General features: G+C 39.2%; 1 protein-coding gene across 2 annotated transcripts in view; it reads right to left on the bottom strand.

Annotated features, from left to right (window-relative positions):
• PCCA (propionyl-CoA carboxylase subunit alpha) overlaps positions 1–27631 on the bottom strand; it is a 349630-nt gene that overhangs the window by 244024 nt on the left and 77975 nt on the right. The window contains exon 7 of one of the 2 annotated variants that reach the window (XM_061133801.1): positions 13287–13418. In XM_061133801.1, the coding sequence (XP_060989784.1) occupies positions 13287–13418 (132 nt within the window). Of the gene's footprint in view, positions 1–12913; positions 12934–13286; positions 13419–27631 lie in introns of those variants that run through there. The other variant, XM_061133802.1, reaches the window with a different exon arrangement.

Genomic DNA, 27631 nt, shown 5'->3' with positions numbered 1-27631 from the left:
GATGCTGGGGCCAAAAGGCATGGGCTCCGAAGAGGACTCATTGATAGTGAACGTGTTACCTACCAGTGGGCCTCTCTGGAATTAGGTTTTCTCACCTGTAGGATGGACACAGTATCTCATAGGGGTTATTAAGAAGATGAAATCAGTTAACAGATGAAACACAATAGAACAGAGTCTGGCAAGAAGTAAGCACTCAGGATGGACAATCTGATAAAATGGGCCGCCCAGACCCCCAACTATCAAGTGTGGTTCTCTCCTGCCTGGCCCTGGGTGTTCTATCCTGGGATCATCACTCATTCTGAAACTGCATGTTACAGAATACAGAACTAATACTGGTGCTACAACACTTCAAAAAATGTGTCTAGGGAACCTCCAGTGCACTTGCCTGGATCAGCTGATCTGCGTACTCTTCCAAGTGGGTGAGCAGGGCTTGTCTTGGGTGGGGAAGGGAAGGAAAATCTGTAACAAAGACGCAGATTCAAATAGTCCTCCTTGACACCGAACACCCCATTTCTTTCTACAGTGATGTTGGTGTCAAATACCACCCCCACCATCTGCGAGTCAGACCACACCTCTCCTCCCTCTCTCACCACAGCCAGCCTACTTACCAACCCCAAATTCTGGGCTCACTGGACGCGAGCCCTGCTACTCATCCCTACGGGAAGCTATCTGGGAGTTTACTTACATCAGCTGGTTTTTGAACAAAATATTGACTGCTTTTGAAGAAAAAAAAAAAATCACTGCTTCAAGACATTATGGGGGAATGTTCTATCTGCGCACAAAAAGCTATACACCCTCAGTTCAGCTCAGTCACTCAGTCGTGTCCGACTCTCTGTGACCCCACGGACTGCAGCACGCCAGGCTTCCCTGTCCATCACCAACTCCCGGAGCTTAATACCCCCTCAAGTCATATACAAAAGTAAAGCAGAACTTCCAACAATCCTGGGTTCAAGAAATAGGCTCCGGCTGATGTGTTTTCCAGATGACTCCGAGTCAAACAGAAGACTCTTTCTGCTTAATTTATTTGCAAATCTAAATTTTAGCACACATTTCTCTAATTGTAAAAGAGCGTAATAAACATGGCTGAATGAATCTTTTTTTTTTTTTTTTCCCAGAAAATATAAAGCCTCTGAAGAAGCATCATCAGGAAAGTTACTCTTGGTTTAACAGGGAAAAAGGATACTGATATCTAACAGAATACTTTTTGATTACTAGGAAAGAGCTTTTCTTTTTTGGTTTTCTAAATGATTCCCTTCACACTAGTTTTTTGTAGTTATTATTTGGCTCTTTCTACTAAAGCAAAAGTGCAGTGTTGAAAATCTGGCTAATGAGGTGATAAAAATAATTACTAGTGTGAACCTACAGTATTAACCTCATTCAACTACGTTATCATAACTCTGAGATGCAAATATTACTGTTCTCTCTTACAGAACAACAGAAACTCAGATAAGTTTAATAAATATCCCAGGAAAAAAGTAGGTATTAGAACCAAACAAAGCAATTTAACCACTGGTGGTTCCTCCCTCTGCTTCACCCCTGACATCTAAGGGATCATGAAATCATCAACCTCCAGCGTTTCCCCACACTGCCTACTTGGCTCCATCCTAACACCTTACTTTAGGCCCCCATCATTTCTTGTCTAGATTAAAGGAATGCATTCTAATTGGCCCACCAACCTCAACCAAGCTTTGCACTGTTCTAATCCATTTTCCACATCACAAATGTAAATAAGTTTTCTAATTCCACAATTTTGATCATGTTAGCTCTTCTACATGAAACCAGAGACTCCCAAAGCCACAAAAATGATACCCAAGCACAGCATTCGAGGCCACACGTGGGCTCAGTCACTCAGTCGTGTCCAACTCTGCAACCCTATGGACTGTAGCCCACCAGGCTCCTCTGTCCGTGGGATTTCCCAGGCAGGAATGCTAGAGTGGGCTGCTGTTTCCTCCTCCAAGGGAATCTTCCCGACCCAGGGACCGAACCCACCTCTCCTGTGTCTTCTGTGCTGCGGGTGGATTCTTTACCACCGAACCACCAGGGAAGCCCCGCGACCACACATATCTGGACCCTGATTATCTGTTCAGCCCCGTCTTACTACAGCCCCTCACAGGGCATCCCCACAGTTTGTTAAAGCTCCCGTGGCTGCCCAGCTCTGACAAGGTATTTTCCCTGACCATAATGGTGCGTTTCCATCACTAGCCTGACTTTTTTAGCTAGCTCACTGCTACTCAGACTTCAAGTATTACTTAAATATCCTTCCCGTGGACGTTCTGCCGTGACGCCCTGAAACGAGGTTAGGGGCCCTCCTACATGGGCCCCACACACTCTTAGCCTCACGTTATCAGAATGTATTAAATTGCCTGTCTACTTGTAGGTCTCCCTGAGGGGAGCTGAAGCTCTTTGAATTCAGGGTCTGTGGCTGGTTGTTTTTTTCTGTTATTGTTGCTGTTTGGCTAAACAAGTAGCTGGGATTCCAACCCTGTCTACCAGGGGCTTCAGAAAAACACTCTTCACTCTGTTCTCAAGCCCCTGAGATCTGGTTAGTGAGATACTGAATACAATGAAAGGCAAATACTTGATCTCAGATGAGGACCTGAACACTTGACTACTTTAAGTAACACTTGAACATAACATTAGTTTCTCTCTCATGAAAACAGCAACTCAAGAACAAGACAAAAGGAAATCATTCCAGAAGACTCCTTAAGTACAACACACAATGGTTTAAAAGAACGTGGTAAACCATCTCCATGGAACCTCCAAATAACATTCAATTATTCAAACAGAAAAGGAAGAAAGGTTTTAAAGAGAGATATAACAAACTGAAACCACATTAGTCTACTCAAGCACTTGGAGGGGGAAAAGGTAGAATATAGTTGCCAAGAAAAAGAGCCTTAAAAATACCACAGATCAAGGGGGGGAAGAAAGAATGGATTTTAAAAAGATGGAATAAACTACAAGGTATTCCAAAAATTTACACTGTTTATCTACATCAGCAAACCTCTACCTGCATAAATACCATCAAAAGCAATCTTTCACCTAACAAATCTAAACTACAAAATGTGAAAATTAGTGTAGTTTCAAATTAAAGTGGAGTTACTAGAGGATTCTAAAATAATCATTTAAAAGAAAAAAAAAAGTATCACTTCTTATATCAGAAATAATTAAAAGCAAACTAGAAATAAAACTAGTATTAAAATGTATCTGAAAAACAAAAGGGTATTCCTTAAAATTATTTTTTAAAATATTTACCTGAAAACTATATCCTACAGATTCAATTGCAGCTTAACAAATTCATTCAGACAAGAGGTGTTTGGAACTGCACACTACAGTCAAAGTTAACACAGGCAATGAAAATCCATCATTATTTAAGAGTATTAAGAGGATCTTAAAAATCACCTAAGGCATACAAGGAGACAATAGTGAAAAGAAAGTGGATTTCTTTTCCTCAAATTTTCTACTTTTCCCTATTTTCCAAATTAACAGAGGTTGGAAATTCAAATACAGTTTGCCGAGTGAAGCCTCCCTGAAAAGAAAACCAAGAACACCTGTTGATGAAGCAAAACCAAGCTTACAATTAATAATACCTACTTCAGTAAAGGACACCATCATTTTGATGCAATTCTGGAGGTTTCACTGGGATCAGTTCAAGTCCTGCTAAAAGTCACAGTTCAAGATCCTAGCTTCAAAAACCGCAATGTTCCTCTGATACCCACAGAGGCCCCCACCCATGGATCTCCCCACCCACAATATGGAGAAAAATTTCACATTGGGGAGAGCTCAAAAAAAACCAACATTTTTTTGTTCCAAGCCCATAAGACCAAGTTCACTGGGAAACAGACGAGCGTGGGACCTATAAGTCCACCTTCACGCAGGCTCCAGGAGCCAGTGAGTTCAGAAGGTCTCAAGGGTATTCAAACAGGACAAAATCTGCCTGGAAACCCATATCAAAACTTTAAGGACTTTCCCCTGTTTTCTGTCCGTGGGAGCCTGGGGCTGGTAGATCTCCCTTCCAAATGCTCAGCCACCAAGGCCCTGCACTTAGTCAGGTCTCTGATAAGAGATGGCCAACCATGATTTGATAAGCCAGTATAAGACGTTCATAGGAGGTCTGTCTCAGGCTGCCTGTGCTGTGAGTCAGACTGCTTCTCGTCAAACATATTAAATCTGTAACTCAAACTCCTGTTCTTACCTTTCTACATGGCATGATTTCACCAAGCATAATTTAGAATTACAACAGATTCTTTCGAAAGCTTTTGGTATGAGTGGTTCATTTGAGAGGCAACTTAAGAAAAAACAGGGGTTTGCAAACTCTTAAACATCTAGTTTCGTATTTTTTAAATCAACATGAAGACGCTAACAGAAGAAATTCAAACGCCAAATTTGTTTCCTTATGAAATTCACAGGGAAGACAAGGTTCATAGAGAACAGCAAAGGCACAGAAAAAGCCAAATGAAAAATGCAAAAAACTTACAACTCTCTCAAACCTACTGGTCTTTATCCTGCTCTTCCTGTTCCTCTATTCCGTGTTTCTCCACCTTCCCCTGCCCTGTTCTTCCTTCCTCTGACTTGTTGCTGTCCTTTTCTCCTGGCTGACCAGAAACTTCTCCAACGAGGGCAAGTTCCTATGGCTGAAGTAAACCTCGGTCTCATTCTGAACTGAGAGGCATTACCAAAGATTTCCCAAAGCCTCCACAAAACAGAAGTTTATAGAGAAACAGAGTATTCTAGGAGTGTATAATCTAAGGTACCCAAGTTTATATCAACTGGTTCATACTGCTAGCAAGAGCCTCAGACAGAAAATACTGGATTAATGGGGAGAAGAGGAAGATCCTGAGAGTGACTTGAGACCCCTAACCATATAAAAACAGAGGTTTAGAAAAACTGTACATGATGGGCAAGGTCTTTGGGAGACTACCACCAAAATCTGCCCTGTGAAGTTAGGTTGGACTCTAATGCAGTTCTGCTGGCAGAGAGAGCAAAGTCCTCTGGAGACATCAGAGATGGGTCTTTAACGCCCTTAGACAGGATTCAAGGGGAGACCCCGAAGCACTTGCAACCCCAGCTCTCTCTTCATGTTTTGTGAGCAGCCTTAAACCAGCAATGGGAAATTTCATGAACAAAAACTGGATGGAAAATAGCCACACTTTCAGGTCTTCAATTTCATACTATACATTTTAAAGGAGCCTCAAAACTAAAGCAGAATAAGGCCCAGAATAAACTAATGCCCTTACAGATAAAATCAGATGCTCCCATTCCAGATATTAATATAGTCTTCTGATAAAGACACCAGCAGATTTTGTAACCAGAAGTGACAATCAGTAAACAATTGCTTGGTATTAGCCAAGATAATGAAGGAAAAGACTATAATAGACAGAGTTTCAAAAGTGAATCAAGTACCCATTTCACCCATCAACTCAAAAGGAGAAATTTCAATAATTACTAATTATTGATACTGCTGGTCCACTATCAACCTTAAATCCCACCATTGTTACACAAGCCCTCTCTGAGTGTCAACAAAGTACTCAGATAACAGGTATCTCTAATACTTGTCACGTTTTCCATGTACCAGCACCCAGCTTTGAATCTTTATTCAAGGAACATTCTGGAGAAGGAAATGGCAACCCACTCCAATATTCTGGCCTGGAAAATCCCATGGACGGAGGAGACTGGCAGGCTACTGTCCATGGGGTCACAAAGAGTCAGACACAATTGAGCAACTTCACTTCTCCTTTCTCCTATGAGACACTATACTCATTGACTCATAAAAGAGAACGCAAATAGAATTTTTAGATCAAATGCTCTCTCCTAATGACCTCTTCCTTGAACTCCCGAGGACACTGCTACTCATCAAGACAAAATTAATTTGGACCCCAAGCCCAAACTGAATACCTCAAGAAGGCCAGATTTCTTGTTTTATATATATAATGTATGTATGCGTGTGTGTATATATATATACATACACACATATACACACATACCATTATACTGGCTGAACAGATCGAGGCTCAGAAAACCTCTACCCAAATGCTGGGCTTTCCTGGTGGCTCAGATGGTAAAGAATTTGCCTGCAATGAAGGAGACCTGGGTTCAATTCCTGGGTCAAGAAGATCTTCTGGAGAAGGAAATGGCTACCCACTTGAGTATTCTTGCCTGGAGAATCCATGGACAGAAGAGCCTGACAGACTACAATTCAGAGAGTCAGAGAGTCGGACATGACCAAGTAACTAACACATTCAAACTCTCTGAGATGAGAATGTAAGGAAGGACGAAAACCCAATAGCTGACAGCCTAATCAAGAAGACACTTATCATGCTCTTCTTGGGGTCTTTCAAGGCTGAAATCAAGGTACGGGCCAGACAGCATTTTCATTTAGAGGCTCAACTGGGGACAAATTCAACATCATTCAAGGGCCTGGCAGAATTTATTTCCTTGTGGCTGGAGAACTGATGGCCCCCCTTTCTGCTGGCTCGGAATGGAGATCACCTTCACTTTGATCCTTGGACGGTGTCTGCCATTCACTGCCGTGTGACTTTCCTCAACATGGCTGCTGCCTTCATCAAGCCAACACCTAGAATCTGTTCTCCAGTCTCCCAGAAAGGAGTCTTTTAGGATAAAACACAATTACAAGGAGTGACACTCAATTACTCTGCCCTATTAAAGCAAGTGAAAGCAGTGATATTTCATCACCTTTGCCATATAATGTAACTTAATGAAGGGAGTGACATGCCATCACCCTTTGCCATAGTCTTTGAGTGAGGGAGGCGAGGCAAACTGAACAAGAGGGGATTACACAAAGGCGTGGATGCCGGGAAGGTCCTCAAAAACTTAAACACAGAATTATCACATGACTCAGCAATTCTACTCCTGAGTATATATCCAGAAGAACTTCAAACAGATATTCAACAATATACCTGCACACAAATGTTCACAGCGACAATATTCACAATCACCGAAAAATAGAAATAATTCAAACGTCCACTAACCAATAAATACATTTCTTACGGAAACAAAAACAAGCCAAAAAAAAAACAAAACCCCAGTGGTATCGTCATGCAAGGGAATATTATTCATCCATAAAATAAGGAATGAAATACTGATGCATGCTACAACACGAATCCTGTATTGTTTCACTTACTATTAAGCATATCTAAAATTCTTATTTTCATATACAGTATTTACAGTTATAGAAGATTTAATTTCCTTGTAGGTTCAAATTGTCTGGTGAAATTCTTTATATGTTTAGCTATTTTCTCCACATTTCCCCCAAATTTCTTTAACACAGTAGTCACACTTATAGTCTTCTCAGCCAATTTCAGTGTCGAGTGAGAGCACATGAGGGTCTATTCTAATGTCTGTTTTACTGTTTCTCTTGGTTTTTAGCAGTTATGTGTTCCCCTCTTTCGGTGCGTCAAATAAATAGGCACTAAATGACAGATAATTTATATACAACGGTGTGTGTATAAACTGTATCCCCTTGAACACTATTCATCCAACAAATATTCAGCCAGCACTCACTGTGCCAGGGACCATGTGCAAGTGATACAGTAAAAACAGCACAACCTTTGTTAGCAAGCAGCTTACTACCCAGAGGCAGATACTTAACCCACCGCTATGATGGGCAGAAGGGCCTATAAAACGAGGTTTCTGCTATACATCTTCCCTCTGTTACCTCCTCTCTCCCTGGATCACTCCAGTCACGTAATTCCACACTGTTTACTCAACATCAAGTACTCTTTAACCTCAATACTTTGGCACTTGTGAACAGTTCCTACTCAGTAAACCTTGTTTTTCTCCCTGATTATCACATGGCACGCCCTGTGACGTCCTTAGATGGCTTGCAAAACCTCGTTAAAAAATGTGAATAAACTCTACCCTAGAGCATGCCCTTTCCCCGTTCCCTGTCCTATGTTTCTTATTTTTTATGTATTGTTTGTCTCCTTCGATAGCGTATGTTCTATGAGGGCAGGAATGGTTTGGTGGTTTTGGTCTATTTTGACCCCTACTATATCCAGGCACTTCAAACAATGTTAGACAAACGGCATGCACTTGTTAAATACCTACTGAATAGACAAGGAAATAAATAGTTTTAAACATGACAAACCAAGTAGAGGGTTGCTGTTGTTCAGTCACTCAGCTGTGTCCAACTCTTAGCGACACCACTGCCTGAAGCTGTCTTTCACCCCGGCTGCCCTATACTTCACTGTCTCCTGGAGTTCACTCAAACTCATGTCCACTGAGTCACTGATGCCATTCAACCAGCTCATCCTCTGTTGCCCCCCTTCTCCTCCTACCTTCCATCTCTTCCACTGAGTTGGCTCTTAGCATCAGACAGCGAAAGTACTGGAATTTCAGCTTCAGCATTAGTCCTTTCAATGAATATTCAGGGTTGATTTCCTTCAGGATTGACTGGTTTCATCTCTGTGCTAAGAGACTCCTAAGGGTCTTCTCCAGCACCATGGTTAGAAAGCATCAATTCTTTGGCACTCAGCCTTCTTTATGGTACAACTCTCACATCCATACATGACTACTGGAAAAACCATAGCTTTGACTATACAGACCTTTGTCAGCAAAGTCATGTCTCTGCATTTTAATATGCTGTCTAGGTTGGTCATAGCTTTTCTTTCAAGGAGCAAATGTCTTTTCATCTTGTGCTGCAGTCACTGTCCACAGTGATTTTGGAGCCCAAGGAAAGAAAATCTGGCACTGTTTCCACTTTTTCCCCATCTATTTGCCATGAGGTGATGGGACTAGATGCCATGATCTCAATTTTTTGAATACTGCACTTTAGGCCAGCTTTTTCACACTCCTCTTTCACTTTCATCATGAGGTTCTTTAGTTCCTCTTCACTTTCTGCCATAAGGGTGGTGTCAACTGCACATCTGAGGTTATTGATATTTATCCCAGCAATCTTGATTCCAGCCTGTGCTTCCTCCAGCCTGGCATTTCTCATGATGTACTCTACATATAAGTTAAATAAACAGGAAGATAACATATAGCTTTGACGTACTCCTTTCCCAATTTTGAAGCAGTTCATTGTTCCATGTTTGGTTCTAACTGTTGCTTCTTGTTCTGCATACAGTTTTCTCAGGAGACAGGTAAAGTGACCTGTTATTCTCACCTCTAGAAGAATTTTCCACAGTTCGCTGTGATCCACACAGTCCAAGGCTTTAGCATAGTCAACGAAGCAGAAGTAAATGATTCCCTAGAATTCCCATGCTTTTTCTATGATCCAGCAGGTACTGTCAATTTGATCTCTGGTTCCTCTGCCATTTCGAAATCCAGCTTGTACACCTGGAAGGTCTTGGTTCACATACTGCTCAAGTCTAGCTTGAAGAATTCTGACCATAATCTTGCTAGCATGCGAAACAACTGCAATTGTACAGTAGTTTGAACACTCTTTGGTCATTGCCTTTCTTTGGGGTTGGAATGAAAACTAACCTTTTCCAGTCTTGTGGCCACTGCTGAGTTTTCCAAATTTGCTGGCAGATAAGAGTTCAGTCCTTTAATAGCATCATCCTTTAGGATATGAGATAGCTCAACTGGAATTCCATCATCTCTACTAGGGTAATTAAGGGAAAATATATAGTAGAGGACCTAATCTAATACATACAGTCAAGCAATGCTTCTGTGAGAAATATTTTGTTTAAGCCAAGACCTAAACTATGTGGAGAAGGCAATCAAGAACAAAGATTAAAACAGAATCAACACACCCACGTCAGAATTAGGCACAGAAGTTTCAAAAATCTGAACAATACCACAGAAGATTGGCTCATCCAATGCAAAGAGCAAGCTGACACAGTTTCAGTTTGAAGAGAGAAACACAGGAGAACTATTCAAAGAATTTAAATCAGTCATCATTGAAGAGTTTCTAAGCACAAGCATATGATCAAATCAGGATATCTGAAACATCACTCAAGTTTTAGTATCAAAAAGTAACTGGACGGGACTGAGACTGGCTACAAGGAGAGGACTTAGAAGGTTGGTGAAGTAATCCAGTCCATACGGTGTTAGCTGGTACCTGGAGTTAGTGTGAGGACAAAAAAAAAAGAAAGTAATAGATCAGAAAGATATTTAAGTAAGTCTCTGTAGCAGTATTTATCAACAACTCCTGAGTTTCTAGCTGGTGAAATGCTGGCGTTTTCCCAGGCAGGAAAGAATGAAAAATGAGACGCTTAGAGTAGGAGTCAGCAAACTTTTTTCTGAATAGGCCAGCTAGTAAATATTCCAGGCATTGTGGGTCTCTGACACAGTTATTCAACTCGGCCATTATCATGGCAAAGCAGTCACAGACACTTGTAAAGGAAAAAGCATGGCTGTGTTCCAATAAAATTTTATTTACAGAAACAGGAGCTCATGGAGCCACCAAATGGCAGTCCCTGGCTAGAGAGAAGAGGATGAGGTGGGCTTCCAGCTTGTTACTTTCATGGTATCTCAATGGCATCAAGTCAACTTGTCTAAGAAGCAACTGGATATGCAGTTCTAAGGTGATATCTTTTTTGGGTTCCAAAATCACTGCAGATGGTGACTGCAGCCGTGAAATTAAAAGACGCGTGTGCCTTGGAAGGAAAGTTATGACCAACCTGTGAAAGCGAAAGTCCCTCAGTCGTGTCTGCCTCTTTGTGACCCTGTGGACTATACAGTCCATGGAATTCTCCAGGCCAGAATATTGGAGTGGGTAGCCTTTCCCTTCTCCAGGGAATATTACCAACCCAGGGACTGAACCCAGGTCTCCTGAATTGCAGGCAGATTCTTTACCAGCTGAGCCACAAGGGAAGCCCACCTAGACAGCATATTAAAAAGCAAAGACATTACTTTGCCAACAAAGGTCTGTCTTGTCAAAGCTATGGTTTTTCCAGTAGTCATGTATGGATGTGAGAGTTGGACTATAAAGAAAGCTGAAGCTGAGCACCAAAGAATTGATGCTTTTGGACTGTGGTGTTGGAGAAGACTCTTGAGAGTCCCTTGGACTGCAAGGAGATCCAACCAGTCCATTCTAAAGGAAATCAACCCTGAATATTCACTGGAAGGACTGATGCTGAAGCTCCAATACTTTGGCCACCTGATGTGAAGAGCTGACTCATTTGAAAAGACCCTGATGCTGGGAAAGATTGAGGGCGGGAGGAGAAGCGGATGACAGTGGATGAGATGGTTGGATGGTATCACCGACTCAATGGACATGAGTTTGAGTAGACTCCAGGAGTTAGTGATGGACAGGGAGGCCTGGCGTGCTGCAGTCCATCGGGTCACAGAGAGTCAGACACGACTGAGCGACTGAACTAAACTGAACTGAAGGTGATATCTAGAAGAGACAATAGGTCTGAGACCTGAAACCATAAAAATAAGTTATATTGCTTAGAATGAGTCTGTACAATAAGAGAAAACTCAGAATAAAATCAACATTTAAGGGACAAAATTAGGATAAAAACATCAGCATGAATGCTAAGAATGAAGCATTTAAACAAGCCAAGAATACAAAAACAAAACTAGAACTAAGAGTAATGTGCCAGAAGTATTTCAAGAAGCAAAGAGTAGCCAAGAGACTAAAAGGCTTTGAAAAGATAGAGGTAAGTACACATCGTACAAATGAGATAAGTACACAGTATAACATACATATGACACAACATGTCAGCACATAAAGTTCTCCTGATCTTTAATCTCTGAAATTAAATTGTGTAAGTTGTCGTGTAAGTGCCCAGAAAAAATTTCTGGGGAAATCCCTGTCCTTACACTTTTTATAGACCAGTCACTGAGGACAGTTTTATATTGTAAAAGATCACTGATATTTAGTCAACTATAAAACTGTCTTAAAGTAGTTCTTATTTTGTACTGTTTTTATTTTTACCTGTTATTTTTCTGTGTACTTTAGGACCTACATACTTGGAAAAAGGAATACTCTAGATATTAATAGATATTAATTAGAATACTCCCTGGTTGCTTAAAAATATATATATAACACACACTGGATTTTGCGAGAGGGAACGGTTCCAGTAACCTTCACAAAAAAAATGTCAATGGGAATGATGAAAGGAAAAAGATGTAGACTACAGCTAAGGGGTAAAGTGTGAAAATGAAAGCGAGTGAGGACAATTCTTCTATGGCTGTGAAAGGAAGGAGAACTAAGGCGGCAGCCGTGGTGTGACAAGAGGTTCCCGTGCTCTCAGAAGAGGAGGAAGGCAATTTCTCTCCCTGCAAACTGGAAGCACCGCGGTGTGAGGGACCACCGGCGTCTTTTACCACCACGAGCTACTCAGTCAGCTCAGGGGTCAGTACCTGTTTGACTGATTGAGTACGTTTAACAGCAGAAATAATGGAAGGGTGCTAAAAGACAAGGAGAGTCTGAAGACATGAAGAGAGAAAATACCATCAGTGACGACTGTGGCCCGTGAGGGCAATACAGCCTGCATCTGGGACATAAGAGGAAGAACTGGCTTTACGAATGATGGGGAATATCTAGTCATTGTATGATGAAAGAAGAAAAACAATGGATGATTACGTATTAAGGTAAATACAGGTAAATATGGACAAGAAGTTGAGGATATTTCCTAATCAGGGGCCCAGCTTGCTAACTACCCTGTAATGCGTGAAATAACCCAGCACAATGATGAAGAATTGCCCAGCTCAGAAAGGGCAGTAAGAAACACTGAGAAAAAAAGGTCTTGCAGACTAATTCAAATCGCAAGGTCAAAGTCTACTAAGGGACTCTTTTCATGAGAAAAAAAAAATGACTTAATTTTTCCTTGATGGTGGGGAGAAGCGTAGAGAGGGAGGGAAGACACACACTCTGATTTCTGCCTTTCTTCCTTAGAAGCCTTCAGCTGCTGCAGAAGCTGTTGGGTTGAGGAGATGTCCTTGGGATCTACAGTGACACACAGCCATACCACTCTCCACCAGAAACACGTGTACGACTTACGTTTTATGCATATGGACAGGAGCTCACCGGAAAGACACAGCAACATCATGTTTCAAACATTAAAGAAAAACCACCAATAAGTGAAATCCGTATATCTAACAGCACATTTCTTTATCATCAAGTTTTATCCTATCAAAGTCAAATACTCATTAAATACAATGCTTAAGTGGCTTCTTCCTCTTTTTAACTTGTGCCATTCAAAATAATCCAAGTGTAAAAACATGGATTTTTTTTTTAATCCAACGTTAATATTTTAAAAAGCAAAAACTGAAAAAAAAAAAAAAAGCAAAAACTGCATTTTATTTTACACTTTGGACAAAATGTTTGACCTCAGGACATGTACTGGAACGATTAGAGTAAAACAGCTTCTCACCTTGACCACTCCATCAAAGCCAGGGATTGTGTTAACCTTTGCTTTCTTAGCTAATAATTTGCTTTCAATCTTGTCACCCATGGCTTGAATAGCATGTGTATCAGGTCCAATGAAAATGACATCTTCTGCTGCCTGTGGAGAAAAGCAAGTAGAAATTTGTAACAAAAACATTACAGTGCTTGATATGGAGTCACAGTTTCATAAGAATAAAAACTCGTATGTATACTTACTAGTTACTCACAGGCCATAAACAACTTAAAAGCAAGCAATTGAGCCAACATGTTACAATATATAATACAGTATTTCATACAGTTTAAGTGCACAAAGATACATGAAACAAAGTCAGGTCAGAGAAAAATAACTAAAAGAACTCCTATGTGATATTAACAGTAATCTTTGGAAAAGCAAATTCTATGGTGTTGGAGCTATATCTAGTACTCTGCCACCCAATCTAAACAGTAAATTCACCTTTCAAATGTCTTACAAATCTTTGTATTCTCAATGGCCCGCAGCACAATGCATTTTCAATGAATACCAACTCTCTGTCGGGCTTTGAGCTAAGTAGAGGGGATAACCTGGATGAAAATCACAGGATATCAATTAATTCAAGGGGACATGAACAGATCACCAGTACCTCAGAGAAAGAGACAAATTTAAGTATGGAATGTTAATATCCTTGTGACTACAAGAAATGAATGAAGAACACAGTTGCAATTTACCAGGTAGAGTTAATGGTTTCAATAAAAGCCACTAAAATCACCTTTAGTTCCCCAGCAATAGGTTGATGTTATTAAAGCAAACAAAAAGCTCATGGACACTAACATGGAACAGAACAAAATACGACGGAGTTAGTGCCACTGTAGAGCACGGTCTAGAGAAATAAAGAAGGGGTTTGCTGAGGTAAAGGATGCGGTCACTGCGTAAAGAATTGAGGTTAGATAGGAAAAGACAAAAATCAGATGGCATGCAGGGCATCACTGAAATAAAGTGCCTAACTGCTGATTCTCTCACAACCTCTGGCCAGGTGCAGTATAAAGAATAAATCATATAATTAACAGCTCATATTCTATCTACTGGCACTGCGGCCTGAAAAGTCTCTTGGCTTCAGAAAGCAGCTTCATTTTCCAGATGGAAATATCATCCAGAGTAGCTACTGCAGTGTGTTGCTTGGTTGCTCTCTGCCATCGTGGGCAAAGAGGATTAACCCCAAAGACGTCTGCTCCTTGGAAGAAGAGCTATGACAAACCTGGACAGCATGTTAAAAAGCAAAGACATTACTTTGCCAACAAAGATCTGTACAGTCAAGCTATGGTTTTCCCAATATTCCTATATGGATGTGAGAGTTGGGGCCATAAAGAAGGCTGAGCACTGAAAAATTTATGCTTTCCAATTGTGCTTCTAGAGAAGACTCTGGAGAGTCCCTTGGGCAGCAAGGAGATCAAACCAGTCAATCCTAAAGGAAATCAACCCTGAATATTCATTGGAAGAACAGATGCTGAAACTGAAGCTCCAATACTTTGGCCACCTGATGCGAAGAGCTGACTCATTATAAAAGACCCTGATGCTGGGAAAGACTAAGGGCAAGAGGAGAAGGGGACGACAGAGGATGAGATGGTTGGAAGGCATCACTGACTCAATGGACATGAGTTTGAGTAAACTCCAAGAGATAATGAAGGACAGGAAGCCTACGTGCTGCAGTTCATGGGGTCACAGAGAGTTGGACATGACTGAGCAACTAAACAACAAGAGCAGGAGATGCAAGGACAACAGGGAATCAACAAAGGGAATATATGAGGAGATAAATATTTGGGAGATGATATGACAATTTCAACTTTACAAAGGCTGAGCCAGTCAAGTGTGGGATAGTCAAGTGCCTATGTTCAGGAGACAGACCGAGACGTTTGGAGGTTATAAGACCTTATAAGACATATAAGTTATACGTCTAGGCTAAGATTTGGATGTCTAAAGGCATCTAATACGAGGAAATTAAATATTGTAGATAAAGTCACTCAGATAAAATGTACAGAAAAGCCAATGCCTTTAAACTCAGGCACTCACTCTGACCAAAAAGCAAAACACAGGCACTCACTCTGACCCAAAAGCAAAACAGAAGAGGAATTTTTAAGATTCTGAGTTTAAAGCCCCTTGTGTGTGACAAGGGGGATAAGGGGATAATAACCACCTTGCAAGTTTGAAGGAAGGATTGAATAAAATAATAACGTAAAACAGGAAGCTGAGTGCTACAACTATTAGTTCTTGTCTCTTACCCAGAAGTCCTGATAAAGAGAGAACACTAGAATAAGAAGACAGCTGGGTTCGCAGGACCCCATATACATTACAGGAACTCAAAAACCAGCAATCACAAGCATCACTATGAAACCGTTAGTCACTTAGCCATGTCTGACTCTTTGCGAACCCCTAGACTGCAGCCCGCCAGGCTCTTCTGTCCCTGGGATTTTCCAGGCAAGAATGCTGGAGTGCGTTGCCATTCCCTTCTCCGGGGGATCTTCCTGAACCAGGGATCAAACCCAGGTCTCCTGCGTTGCAGGCAGATTCTTTACCGTCTGAACCACCAGAGAAGCCCAGTGTTACTACAGCAGAATGCTAGATAAGAAATTTCCTCAGCTGTAACTGGTGCTCATAAAGTACGTCTCCATCGAATGATTTTATGCAGTTTTAACAGAAACTCATTTTCTTACAAAAGAAAATAGTATGTGAAACCCCCGAAATGTAAAGCACATAGAAAACTGAACCGCTCTGTTGGAGGGGAAGTGACGGTAGGACCGCACCCCGTATACGCTGTGTCTCTGCAAGGACAAACGAGTCGCTCTGCACTACAGCAACGGTCATGCTCACTTCTCTTCATCCCACGCCTGCAACCCAGTAAACGCTAACTCAAGAGGAAACGATCATGTTTCAACTATCAATTGTCTTTCCATGTTCTCATTTTACTTGCTAAGATGGAGGAAGTTTTATTATAAATTCTGTTTTAAATACCACTATGCCAGGCAGATATAATCAAGTAATCAGATACCTGCACAAAGAGCTGAAGAAATAACATAAATGAGAACATCCGAAATACATTATGATTATACAGTAAAACTTCTGATTAACAAGAGCCCAACGACCAGGAACCACTGATTAACCAGGCTTTTTTTCGTGCATTCTAATTTGAGGAAAATTACTCACCCCAAAATGCAAAATGACCAAGACAGAACACGCACATCAAGCATTTAGTGACTATTCTTATCTCTGTCCAACACAAAGAAAAACGGCTAGCAGCACACTGAGTGACTACTCAGACAGACGCTTCAATGAGCTAACTTCCTCTTTATCTTCTTATGTTTTGGTAGTACTCCCTGGGTTAGCCTTTAAATGTAATTATGGCAAATTGAGACAGCAGTATCATAGCTCCTGACCCCCCTCATTCTTTGACCAAAAAAGCAAGGCTAAGACGTATGGTAATTGCAAAGTGACAAAGCATGTTTCAGAAGTCCTAAGTTTTTGACCAGAGTCCTTTGTGTGATTTAGAACTTAAGGCCAAAATTTATGCACTAATAAACTTTCAATACTCCACTGTTAACCCTGTATCTTTTCTTATCCGTTTTCTTTAATCGCCAGTAAACCTATTTGACATGACAAAGCAATAAAATTTACTTCTCAAACTAGGCTTTTCAAGGACCGTTTAAATTTACCATGAATGACAAATATAATACCTAAATACAGGTAAATGTATAATGGTCATGAAAAAGAGGAATTTTTTTTCATCATCACCACGTCACTATAGAGATACATTAAAAAAAAAATTACAAAAAGCTGAAATCACTGCTCCTTATTGCAAAAAAACAAAACAAAAGATTGTTTTCATCTTCTAGATTCTGTGATTTCATGGTTCTGGTTGTATTTTGATAGAAAAAATGGGGAAAGGGGTTAAGTTTGAGCAATATATTAGGGAAACAGATTTAATTTACAATAGACTTTATGTTACAAATGAAGGACAGAAATAATCATCTGTAAAAATTAGAATGTATGATATATAATTCATTCTTAGAAATACCATGATAGTAAATTGCTATACAATGAATTCAGGTTCTTTTTTTCATGTGTACATCTTAAACTCATAAAGAATTACTACTTGGATAAACTGTAAAACCAGGGTCAGACAGACAGGAGACATACCTATGAAAAGACTGCCAAACTGCCTAAAGAACCTAGATTCCGGATTTCAATTTTCATTCCCTAATAAAAGAAAAGAGAATTTCTAGTAGAAAATGCCAGTTTCTGGGCCTTCTCTGATGGGGGCAGAGAAGTTAGCACATGAGATTTAAAAAAAAAAAAAGGAAAAAAACTGAGTCAGTGAGAAAGCTTTCAAAAAATTAATATAGTTATCTCAAAAGCACACATTAGATAAAAACGGCTACCCACTGAATATGCTGATAACAATAAGAGCATCAAAAAGAATTAAAAAAATTATAAGGTTAAATCATCTTTCAAGACCTCAGAATATATCTTTTCCTGCTATCTCTGTTCAAATATTTGAACTTCTTAGGCATGTATCACTGATTTTAAAAACCATATAGCTCTTTTAAAAGCAATATACAGGAAAACTAATTTCACACATAAAACTAAGCAAAATAAAAGTGTCTGGGTAAAATCCCATACATAGTTTTTATGAGAAAAAAACGAGAACTAGAATAACATCCATGGAGGAAAAAAAGCATGAGAAAGACATGGTAACAAGCAGATCAGAGTGTCACCTATCATTTCAAACAAATTGAAAGACATTTTAAAATAAGAAAACATAACCCTATATGCAGGACAGAAAAAGAGACACAGATGTACAGAACAGACTTTTGGACTCTGTGGGAGAAGGCGAGGGTGGAATGATCTGAGAGAATAGCATTAAAACATATATATTATCAAGTGTGAAACAGATTGCCAGCCCAGGTTGGATGCATGAGACAAGTGCTCAGGGCTGGTGCACTGGGAAGACCCAGAGGGATGGGATGGGGAGGGAGGTGGGAGGGGAGTTCAGGATGGGGAACACATGTAAATCCATGGCTGATTCATGTCAATGTATGGCAAAAACCACTACAATACTGTAAAGTAATTAGCCTCCAACTAATAAAAATAAATGAAAAAAAGTAAAAATAAAAAAAATTAAAAACACAAAAAAATAAATAAAGGTAATGGACCATCAAAAAATAAAATAAAATAAAATAAGAAAATGTGAAATAACATAAATTAGAATTAGAAATGCTCAGAAATGAAGTGACAGACCTAAAGATAGAATCAGAAAGGCAAAAGAAAATAATTTTGGGAATCAAGACTAAACTAGAGGAAAATTAAAGTGAATAAAGAAAACAAATAATGCCTTACAAGAGATCAGAAGTCAAAGGAAGAAACTTAAAAAAAAAAAAAAATTAAGATCCAAGAGAAAAGGACAAATACCAAAAATAAAGAACATCCAACATATGAATAAGAGGAGTCTTTGGGGGGAGAAAAAACTAAGAAAAAATACTAAAAACCAAAACTCAAGCAAATTTTCTTAAAATTGAAAGTAACTATTAAACATACCACAGTCTACTTGAAAAATTCAACCCAGAGCAAACTGTACCATGATACATTCCAGCAGGACCACTTAAAAAGGAAAAAAAGTGACTTGCTCAAAGGAGAAGTGTAAATTACCACCAGATTTGACAGCAATAAATCATGCCAAAATATAATAATGTATTCCACTGAGTAAGATATTCAAGAAAAGAAAGGATGAGCCAAGGATTTTAAATCCAACACAACTGACCGCCAAGTATAAAGGGCAGAGAAAATGTAACAACAAGCAAGAACTCATGGCCTTCTTCTGAGGAATCCAAACAGAACAAGGGTTTGCCCACTAGTCTGTGGGCCAAATCTGGCCTACTACCTGGTCCCAAACAGTTCACAATCTAAGGACGAATTTTACATTGCTTGTATTTTAATTGTTTGGGGAAAAAAGTTTAGGAGTGCTATATCACAGCACGTGAAAATTACATGAAGCTGAAAAACAGTTTTCCCAGAGGAGAGTCATGCTCCAGGCTCACATGTTGCATGGCAGCTCTCTCACTCCCAGGACACGACTAAGAACTCGTGACAGATCACACGGCATACAAAGCCCAAAGTACCTGCTCTCTGGCCCTTTACGGAAAAGGTCTGCCCATACTAGAGAATGAGCTTCAGGAAACCAAAACCACCACAGACAGACTAACTTGGAGAGTCTGCAGTTACTCATAGAACCAAATCTAAATGAAGGCTAAGAAGAGAACATAAATATAGCAAGTGGAATAGTTGGATTTTCAGGCATTATGAATACAGTAGAACTGTTTTTGGAAGTGTGGGAGAAAAGGGAGATGTGTAAAACTTTTTCAATTTTTCAGTAAATTTTTATAATGGTATTATAATTGTTATCCTTTGCTATGTGTGTACTACTGAAAAGTAATTAGGAGGTATTTTAACTTATCATTTCTTCTATCCGTGAAAGTCAGAATTCTAACTACAGAAGGATAAAGATACAAGTTAACAAAGAAGAGGTTAAGTAAGAGTTCTATAATCATGAATTTTAGTTGAAAGTATTGGGTCGGCCAAAAAGTTCATTCACGTGTTCCCATAACATCGTATGGAAAAGCCCAAATGAACTTTCTGACCAACCTAGTATTACTACATAATAATATACCTACGTAATAATATTACTACATAATAAGTAGTACCTAGTATTACTACGATCACAGTTCATATTCCTATCTCACATAAAATATAGGCTATATTTATAGTTTGATGTCATGTAACACGTACCACATATTACAAAACTGTTACATATTTTATCCATGTAGATGTTTATTATATCATATCTATATTAGTCGTTAAATTTGTGCTATATATACCCTACTTGGGGTTGAGGTCAGCATTACATCTAAATACATACATATTAACAATATCGATGTCATACATTCTTTTAATATAACACAGTTAATATAATATAAAGTATATGTAATAAACATGTGTAACATGAAACATGTTAAAATTCTAGGAATATACATATTTTATTTGCTTTGCCTATAAATTAAAACGGCCTACAAACAACTATTAGCAGCAATGACCATGCCTAGCACCCAATGGTGGGCTCCAAATACCATTAAAAGAAACCAATGCATCTACTAAAGTCACCTGATTAAAGGCCTGGAGCAAGAAATACAGTACTTGAGCCTAGAATATCTTATCAGAGCAGAGAAGCTATAAAAGATTACGAGGGTCAAGTCAAGAAGATCAGGCGCCAACTTAGGCACCCCCCCACCTGCCCAAAGAGTGACAACCGGAGCTTCACTAGTAATTTCATCAGACTTAAACCTACAGAATACGTCTCAATCTATGACTTCATAGTGATACTTTTACAAAGAACTGGTTAACTTTGAAGGAAGTTAACCAAATAAAGAACCAACTTATTACCTCAAAAACCATAAACAAAGGTAAAGAATTATACACTCTCTTGCTCTTTCTATATGAATTCCACCATTAGGAAACCAAACAATGAGGGGAAGAGTTTCTTTATAAATATACTCCAATTAATTAATGCAGAAGATGTTAGAATTAAAATATCACCATTTTTGCAATCTAATGAAGGAATAGTAAGCATCAAAGGCTGCTTAGACCTGAAAAAGCATTAACAAGACTCGTGCCTCCTACAGTCTTGGTCAAAGGAATTGAAACTTGAGTCTGGCAACCTGGATTCAGAGATGGGACCCGCCTGCAGGAAATGCTGAATGGTGCCATGATTACACACCATGATTATCCAATCAGCTAAGTCAAGACTGAGAGACACTCTATGGGTCAAAAAGCCCAAGGTTTATTCAACAGATAAACTGTAAGGAAGAGAAATGTATGAGAGGAGAACCTATGGCTTGAGAGACACTTAGAAGACATATCAAAATTGAGAAAAATGAGCAAGACAGATCACAGGGTCCAGGGAAGCACACTTGAACAATAAGATTACTTTATAATAAGGATTACTGTAAACATCAAAGCAGTGGGTATGTACAGGGAGAGACTGGAGGTTGGGATTGAGATGGGTCACGTGGACAGGCACTCTAAGATTGGGACAGACGTCTGACATCCGAACCTATATAATGGTTACAAGATTATTTGCCTTAACCAAGCCCACGTGTGTTCTGCGTAGTTTTCTTCTGTATCTGCCTTTTATTTCCAAAATAAAAATTTTGAGAACATGTTCAGAGTAGCCACCAGCTTATAGGAGTAAAACCAACACTGGGACCAGGAAGTGAGGTATTGCTCAGACCAGCTTGCTAACCTCTTCAGGGACCTGTTTTTGGCTTTAAAGAAAGGTAGGGGAAGGGAAGGAGGTAGAGAAAGGAAGGAAGAAAATGAAAGAAAGAGATGGCGGGAGGAAGAAAAAGAGACGGAGGGAGGGAGAAAGGGAGGGAGGTAAAGAAAGAAAGGAAGGAGAAGGAGGGAGGGAAGGAAGGGGCATTCTCATGTCTGGCTGGAAGGCTTCAGTAGATGGTTATTGTGTACAAACTGAACCTGATGAACTGTCAACAACTGCTGCCACTATAGGTAAAATGCAGCAGTGATGGAGTAGAGAAGCATCACCTTTGTGGGCTGACACCGACAGCATCCAGCCTCAGCAGCATCACTGCTTCCAGAATACGCAGATCGTGCTGTAGGGATGAGGTCCAGGAAGAGCTCACAAGGAGACTGGAGGAAGGGTTGATCTGGGATTCCATCTGACTAGTTCTTTGCAAAGAAAAAAAGACCTTCCTGTGGCCGTGAGCACCACTGAAGTCACAGGTGAGCTTGGACGGCATTTTCTGAGCAGTGGAATGCTGGTCCATCAGTGGAGGAGGACCAGGCTGCTGTCCAATCTGGGATGAAACCAGAACCCTTCCGGGAGAACCCATCCTCCAGCCTTCCTCCTCTCCCTTTCACTGCCTCCGCTTCACTGCCTGTGGCAAACCGTGCTCGCTGTGGATCGGGTGCCAGAAGCTGCGTTTCATTACATGTTTGGTCACAGTGGGGCTTCCCTGGTGGCTCAGATGGTAAAGAATCTGACTGCAATGCAGGAGACATGAGTTCTATCCCTGGGTCGGGAAGATCCCCTGGAGAAGGAAACAGCAACCCACTCCAGTATTCTTGCCTGGGAAATCCCACGGACAGAGAAGTTAGGCAGGCTACAGTCCACCGGGTCGAAAAAGGTCAGACATGACTGAGCAACTAACACTTGGTCACAGTTTTTATACTATATTGCAAATGTCACACATGCAACCTACAAACTGATTTATTTAGTTTTTGCTTCCAATGAGACCACTTCTGATATTTGATGCAATGTTACTCAGCATTTTTTTTTTTTTAAGTTAAAACCAAAGAACTCAGTTCAGTATCAAGAAGGAATTTCAGCCAAGTTGGCACTTGGGCTCTAACAAGTTACCGTGTAGAATATTGAAAGGTTCTCCTCTCAGTTCATGACATCAGTGTTGAAACCTGTCTGGGTAGTTGGCTTTGAACCTACACTCAGGGTACTTTTCCAAACAATGATTAGAAATAAAAAGGAGAACATTTGAACACAGAGATGGGAAAAACATTCGTAGTATAGTTTTCACAGTCATGGGTAAACGCCAGTCGGCTGGGTCTTCGCCCCAGTATTGGGTACAAGGTGTGCATGAGCATTTACTGGGAGTCCCAGGCTGTAGAGCGTGCACACTCGAGAAGACCAGGATACGAACCCTAATTCACTTTCCTCCACGCTAACTGCGGTGCGTCCATCAGAGAGGTGCAGAACCACCTGGAAGAATGTTCCATCAGCCCCCACCCACTACGTTTGTAGGAGTCGTTTTCTTCAAGAGCTAGTCTGCTCATTGCAAATTAGGAACCCAATTTATGGTGATTCATTAGGATAAGAATATTACGGAACTTGACTGTTGCCGGGGGTGGACAGTGGAAGGCGAAACAAAGGCTCTTGAAAATTCTCAACATAAACTTATAAACCAGCAAAGTTCTTCAATTTGTTTGGGATGCTAACTGCAAGATCAACTGAAATCTAATGACATGCTTACAAACTGTATTTAACTGAGGGTACACTGTATATGCTGTGACTTGGTTTAACCAAAGGAAACTGTGTCCTTCTCTTGTGATATGACTAGTATCTGGATTTCATTCAGTCTAATGTATATTTTGTATTAAGTGTATACTTGGCCCAATGCACTCAAGTAAAGTTATTACTTCCAGATGATAGCCACGTACAATATTTAGCTATCGAAACAGAACAGTGGTAACTTTTCACACTGTAACAATTGGCAGAAGTCAGGTTTTCTAGTTAAGGAATATAAAACCTTGTTTTTCATGCATATGAAGTGGACAAAACAGCAATAGGACAATTTCTATTTCTAATATTTGACAGTGGGATGGTTTCCATTTCTATTATTCAGCTATTGTCAACTCAAAAATACTGTTAAGTGCCTTTTACTAAATGATGTGGGTTTCTGACAAAGGTTCTTAGGGCAAAGAAGAGGTTTTTATTACTAATTTAATAGAAACCATTTAAATAAACAAACTAAAAATATCTAAATATCTTTGTGTTGGGGGGGGTAAACTTTTTAAGCTCAGGTGGAAAACATTCTACAACAACAGTAATAATGCCTTAATTAAAGATGCAGGCACAACTGTGAACTTCTTGTTGAATTTTCATAGAGACTGACCTTCTTACTTGATGTTTGAAATATGTGAATAATTTAAATAAATAAAATAAATTTAAAAAATAAAATAAACAATAAAATTAATGATTTTATTTAAATAAATAATAATAAATAAATTAAATTTATTTAAATAAATAATAATAAATTTTATTTAAATAAATAAAATTTAAATTTGTTCATATAAAATTATTAATGTAAAACCCTGAACTCTTAATCATTAAGTACTAGATTGAACAAACTAAGACACTCATGATTTGAAGTCCCAATTGTCTAAAACCCATAAGAAATTCTATTTTAAATACAATAATTACATAGGATTTAATTACTATTTAACAGGACAACCTGTGGGAATATGTCTGTGTTCCAATATTTCTAAAAAATGTTACTGTAAAATGAAATTTTTTTAAAAGATGCAGACACAAATGTTAAAGTATTTCTTCTAGATATATTTTTTAAGAGGATAATAAGCTTTATAATTAAATATGGTTGTGTATTGGTAAGGTTCTCCTTATGCAAACTGGTCATAGGAATTATTTCATTATGAAATGTAATTTCCTTCTTTTGCATGTCACATGAAATACTTTTATATCTCAACAATCTGGAAATTAAAAATGAGTTGCTTTCATTTCTCCCTGATCAAATTATTTTTTATGGTTTCATGAATACTAAAATTGACTAGTACTTTTGAATTGAAAACTAATTTTTCCCAGTTCAATTCTGGAATATACCTTATAACAACTATGGAATTAGATGAGCAAGTTTACAGTTTAAGTCTTAAAAAAAAAAAATAAGATTTAATAATACTTCAATTAGCATGAGGGAATGTTAATGTAGATGCCTCCTGGCTCACCTTCCTGTTCATTCCTCACAAGCAATTAACATTTACTGCTGGTAGTAAGCTGGTAAAACTGGTGAAAGGCTAGAGATTTTGTGTTTAATCCAAACATTAGATATTAACTTTAATTTTTAAACTTTTTCAATTAGTCTGGCACATTATCTGAATTATGTACTCTCTTTTGAAAACACGAATTTCTTTTAAAAATTTGCTACAACTAGAAGTCCTTCCACACACTGTACTAAATTTACTACTTTCTGGAACACATCAAGTTTTCAATACCACCGCTGGATGGAAATAAGAGTCATATGGTTTGAATAAAGCATGCTCTACCTACAGTGAGGACAGTCTTTTTTGTTAGCACATTTAATTGCTGTGTTCTAGTACAGTACATTAGAAAGCTTATTTCAAATAATGAATGGAATGCAAAAAAAAAAACCAGCAGAGATCATGATGTTCAGTTAATTGCCTAGAGTAACTAAATAATTCCTCACCCTACTCGGCGTTCGTCTGAGTGGCCAACCTGTTTCTTTCACCCTTTATTTTGGTTATTAACAAGGATGCAATGAAGAGAAAGTGACAATAAGATGTAGCGGAATGACCCAAGTAGAGATGAATTTAGGTAGGAAATAATTTTTTAAAGTTTGAAGGGAATAAAAGAATGAGGAATGCACTAATATTAACAATAACAATGTTAAGTATTTATTTACTTCCTTATTTTGCACTGTCTAGAAAAGCACTGTAGTAAGGCACATTTTACCCTAAAAACCATTTTATAGATAAACATTTCAGTCATCAGGTTCCAATTGGTTTACAAAGTTAGGAAGTCTTCAATTTATTCTAGAATTACACGTATTAAATAAAATATCTTACTCTAACGTTCCATAGTTTTTTAAAGTTTCAAAAAGTTTTTCACTGAGGTGTACTTGATTTACATTATATTAGTTTCAGGTGTACATTTTTATAGATTATAACTCATTTATAGTTATTATAAAGTAATGGCAATATTTCCTACACTGCACAATATACTCTTTTAGTTTATATATTTTATACACAGTAGTTTGCACCTCTTAGTCTCCTACCCCCTACTTTGTCCCTCTCCCATTTCCTCTCCCCACTAGTAACCACTAGTTTGTTCTCTATTTATCTGTGAGTCTGTCTCCATTTTGTTATATTCACTAGCTTATTTTTTTACATTCCACATATTAGCAGTAATATCAAATTATAGTATTTGTCTCTCTCTATTTCACTAAGCTAACATCCACCGGATTCATCCACGCTGTTGCAAACAGCAAAACTGCATTTTAGCTGAGTGGTGTTCTATTGAACATATATACCACATTTTCCATATTTATTCATCTGTTAATGGACACTTAGGACGCTTCCATATCGTGGCTACTGTAAAAAATGCTGCTATATACACTGGGGTGTGTTATCTTTTCCAAATTGTATTCCTTAATCATTTTTCCTCAAAAAAAAAAAAAAACAACCAGGGCTAAGAAACCAGCAGGACATAACTAGTCATCTCTACTTAATATGTCAGCAAAACTGGGATCTGAGGGATGCAACCAAATATCCACCAGGCCTAAATAGGTGAAGTGGTAGAAACAAGGTAAGACCCAAACCAGCGTTTTTTATCTTCAACTCTGCTGCTTCCTCACGCCTTGGGTTCAGGTGGCACGTGCTGACTACTGGGGAGGGTCATACGTCTCCTGACACGGTTCCAGGACACACCTATCACCCCAGCACCCACAGGACGAGCGCCTCTTTCCACTCTCCAAAGCATGCTAGTTCGGACTAGTCTGGTAGTCTAGTAGAACAAACTATACATACCAAACATTAAAAACAACAAATGGTAGAGAGTATAGTAGAGGCACTAAAAAGGTAAGAAAAAAACCAGGCACTGTGAACAGTCGAGCCAGGGAATCAAGGAAGACGTCACGAAATGTGCAGCATTTGAAGGGAAAAAAAGACAATTTGGATTTTTAGGATTTGAAAAAGTAGCATGGGAAAACAAACATTTACGTATTCAAGAGAACAACCCACTGACTGGTCTGTAAAAGGTTTTATGGTCTCTAGAGAATCATGACACATCTGGAGAATCACACAACCAAAGGTCTCCTCTCTCCCTCTTAAGCCTTACAACAATCAGATCTCAACTGCGTACTTCAGGATACACGTACAGCCACTCTCCACACACCCGCGAAGCACCCACTCTGCGTCAGGCACTGTGTCAATTCGAGGGAAACGATGATGGAGAGGACTAAGATGTACCGCTGCCCTCTTTTACTTGACAAACCAACTGGGAAGACAGGATATACGAGGAATTAAAGTCACAAAACAGCCTGGCTGCCTTGACACCAAAGTACAGTAGTATACTCTGGTAAAGGAATGGTAACTAGAATAAAGAATACAAGGAGACTGTTAGCCATATCAACCCAAGTTTACTGTGATGATACTTCTACATACAAAGTGGCAAAAATGCAACTGTCAACAGCATGAACAATAAAAGACAAGGGAATTCTTCCCAGATAAAAATTTCCTCCCCTTGGCATCAGAGAATTTCCCCCTTCCATTCAGATTTAAATACTGCTGCAATTTTAACATCCTCAGATCACCTGATATTTCTTTCTCAGAAAGTCTACCCAGGGCCTTTCTAACCTGCTAGATAAATGAGACTTGAGAATGCAATCTTTGCCCTTCAGTCTAAGTCTTATGACTAAAGAGGGGGTAAACTGACATCACATATAATAAATGAAGAATCATTTTATGCC

Source organism: Dama dama, chromosome 30 (genome assembly GCF_033118175.1).
Source record: "Dama dama isolate Ldn47 chromosome 30, ASM3311817v1, whole genome shotgun sequence".
NCBI classification, from domain to species: Eukaryota; Metazoa; Chordata; class Mammalia; order Artiodactyla; family Cervidae; genus Dama; species Dama dama.
This window is presented reverse-complemented; position numbering and strand designations above follow the sequence as displayed.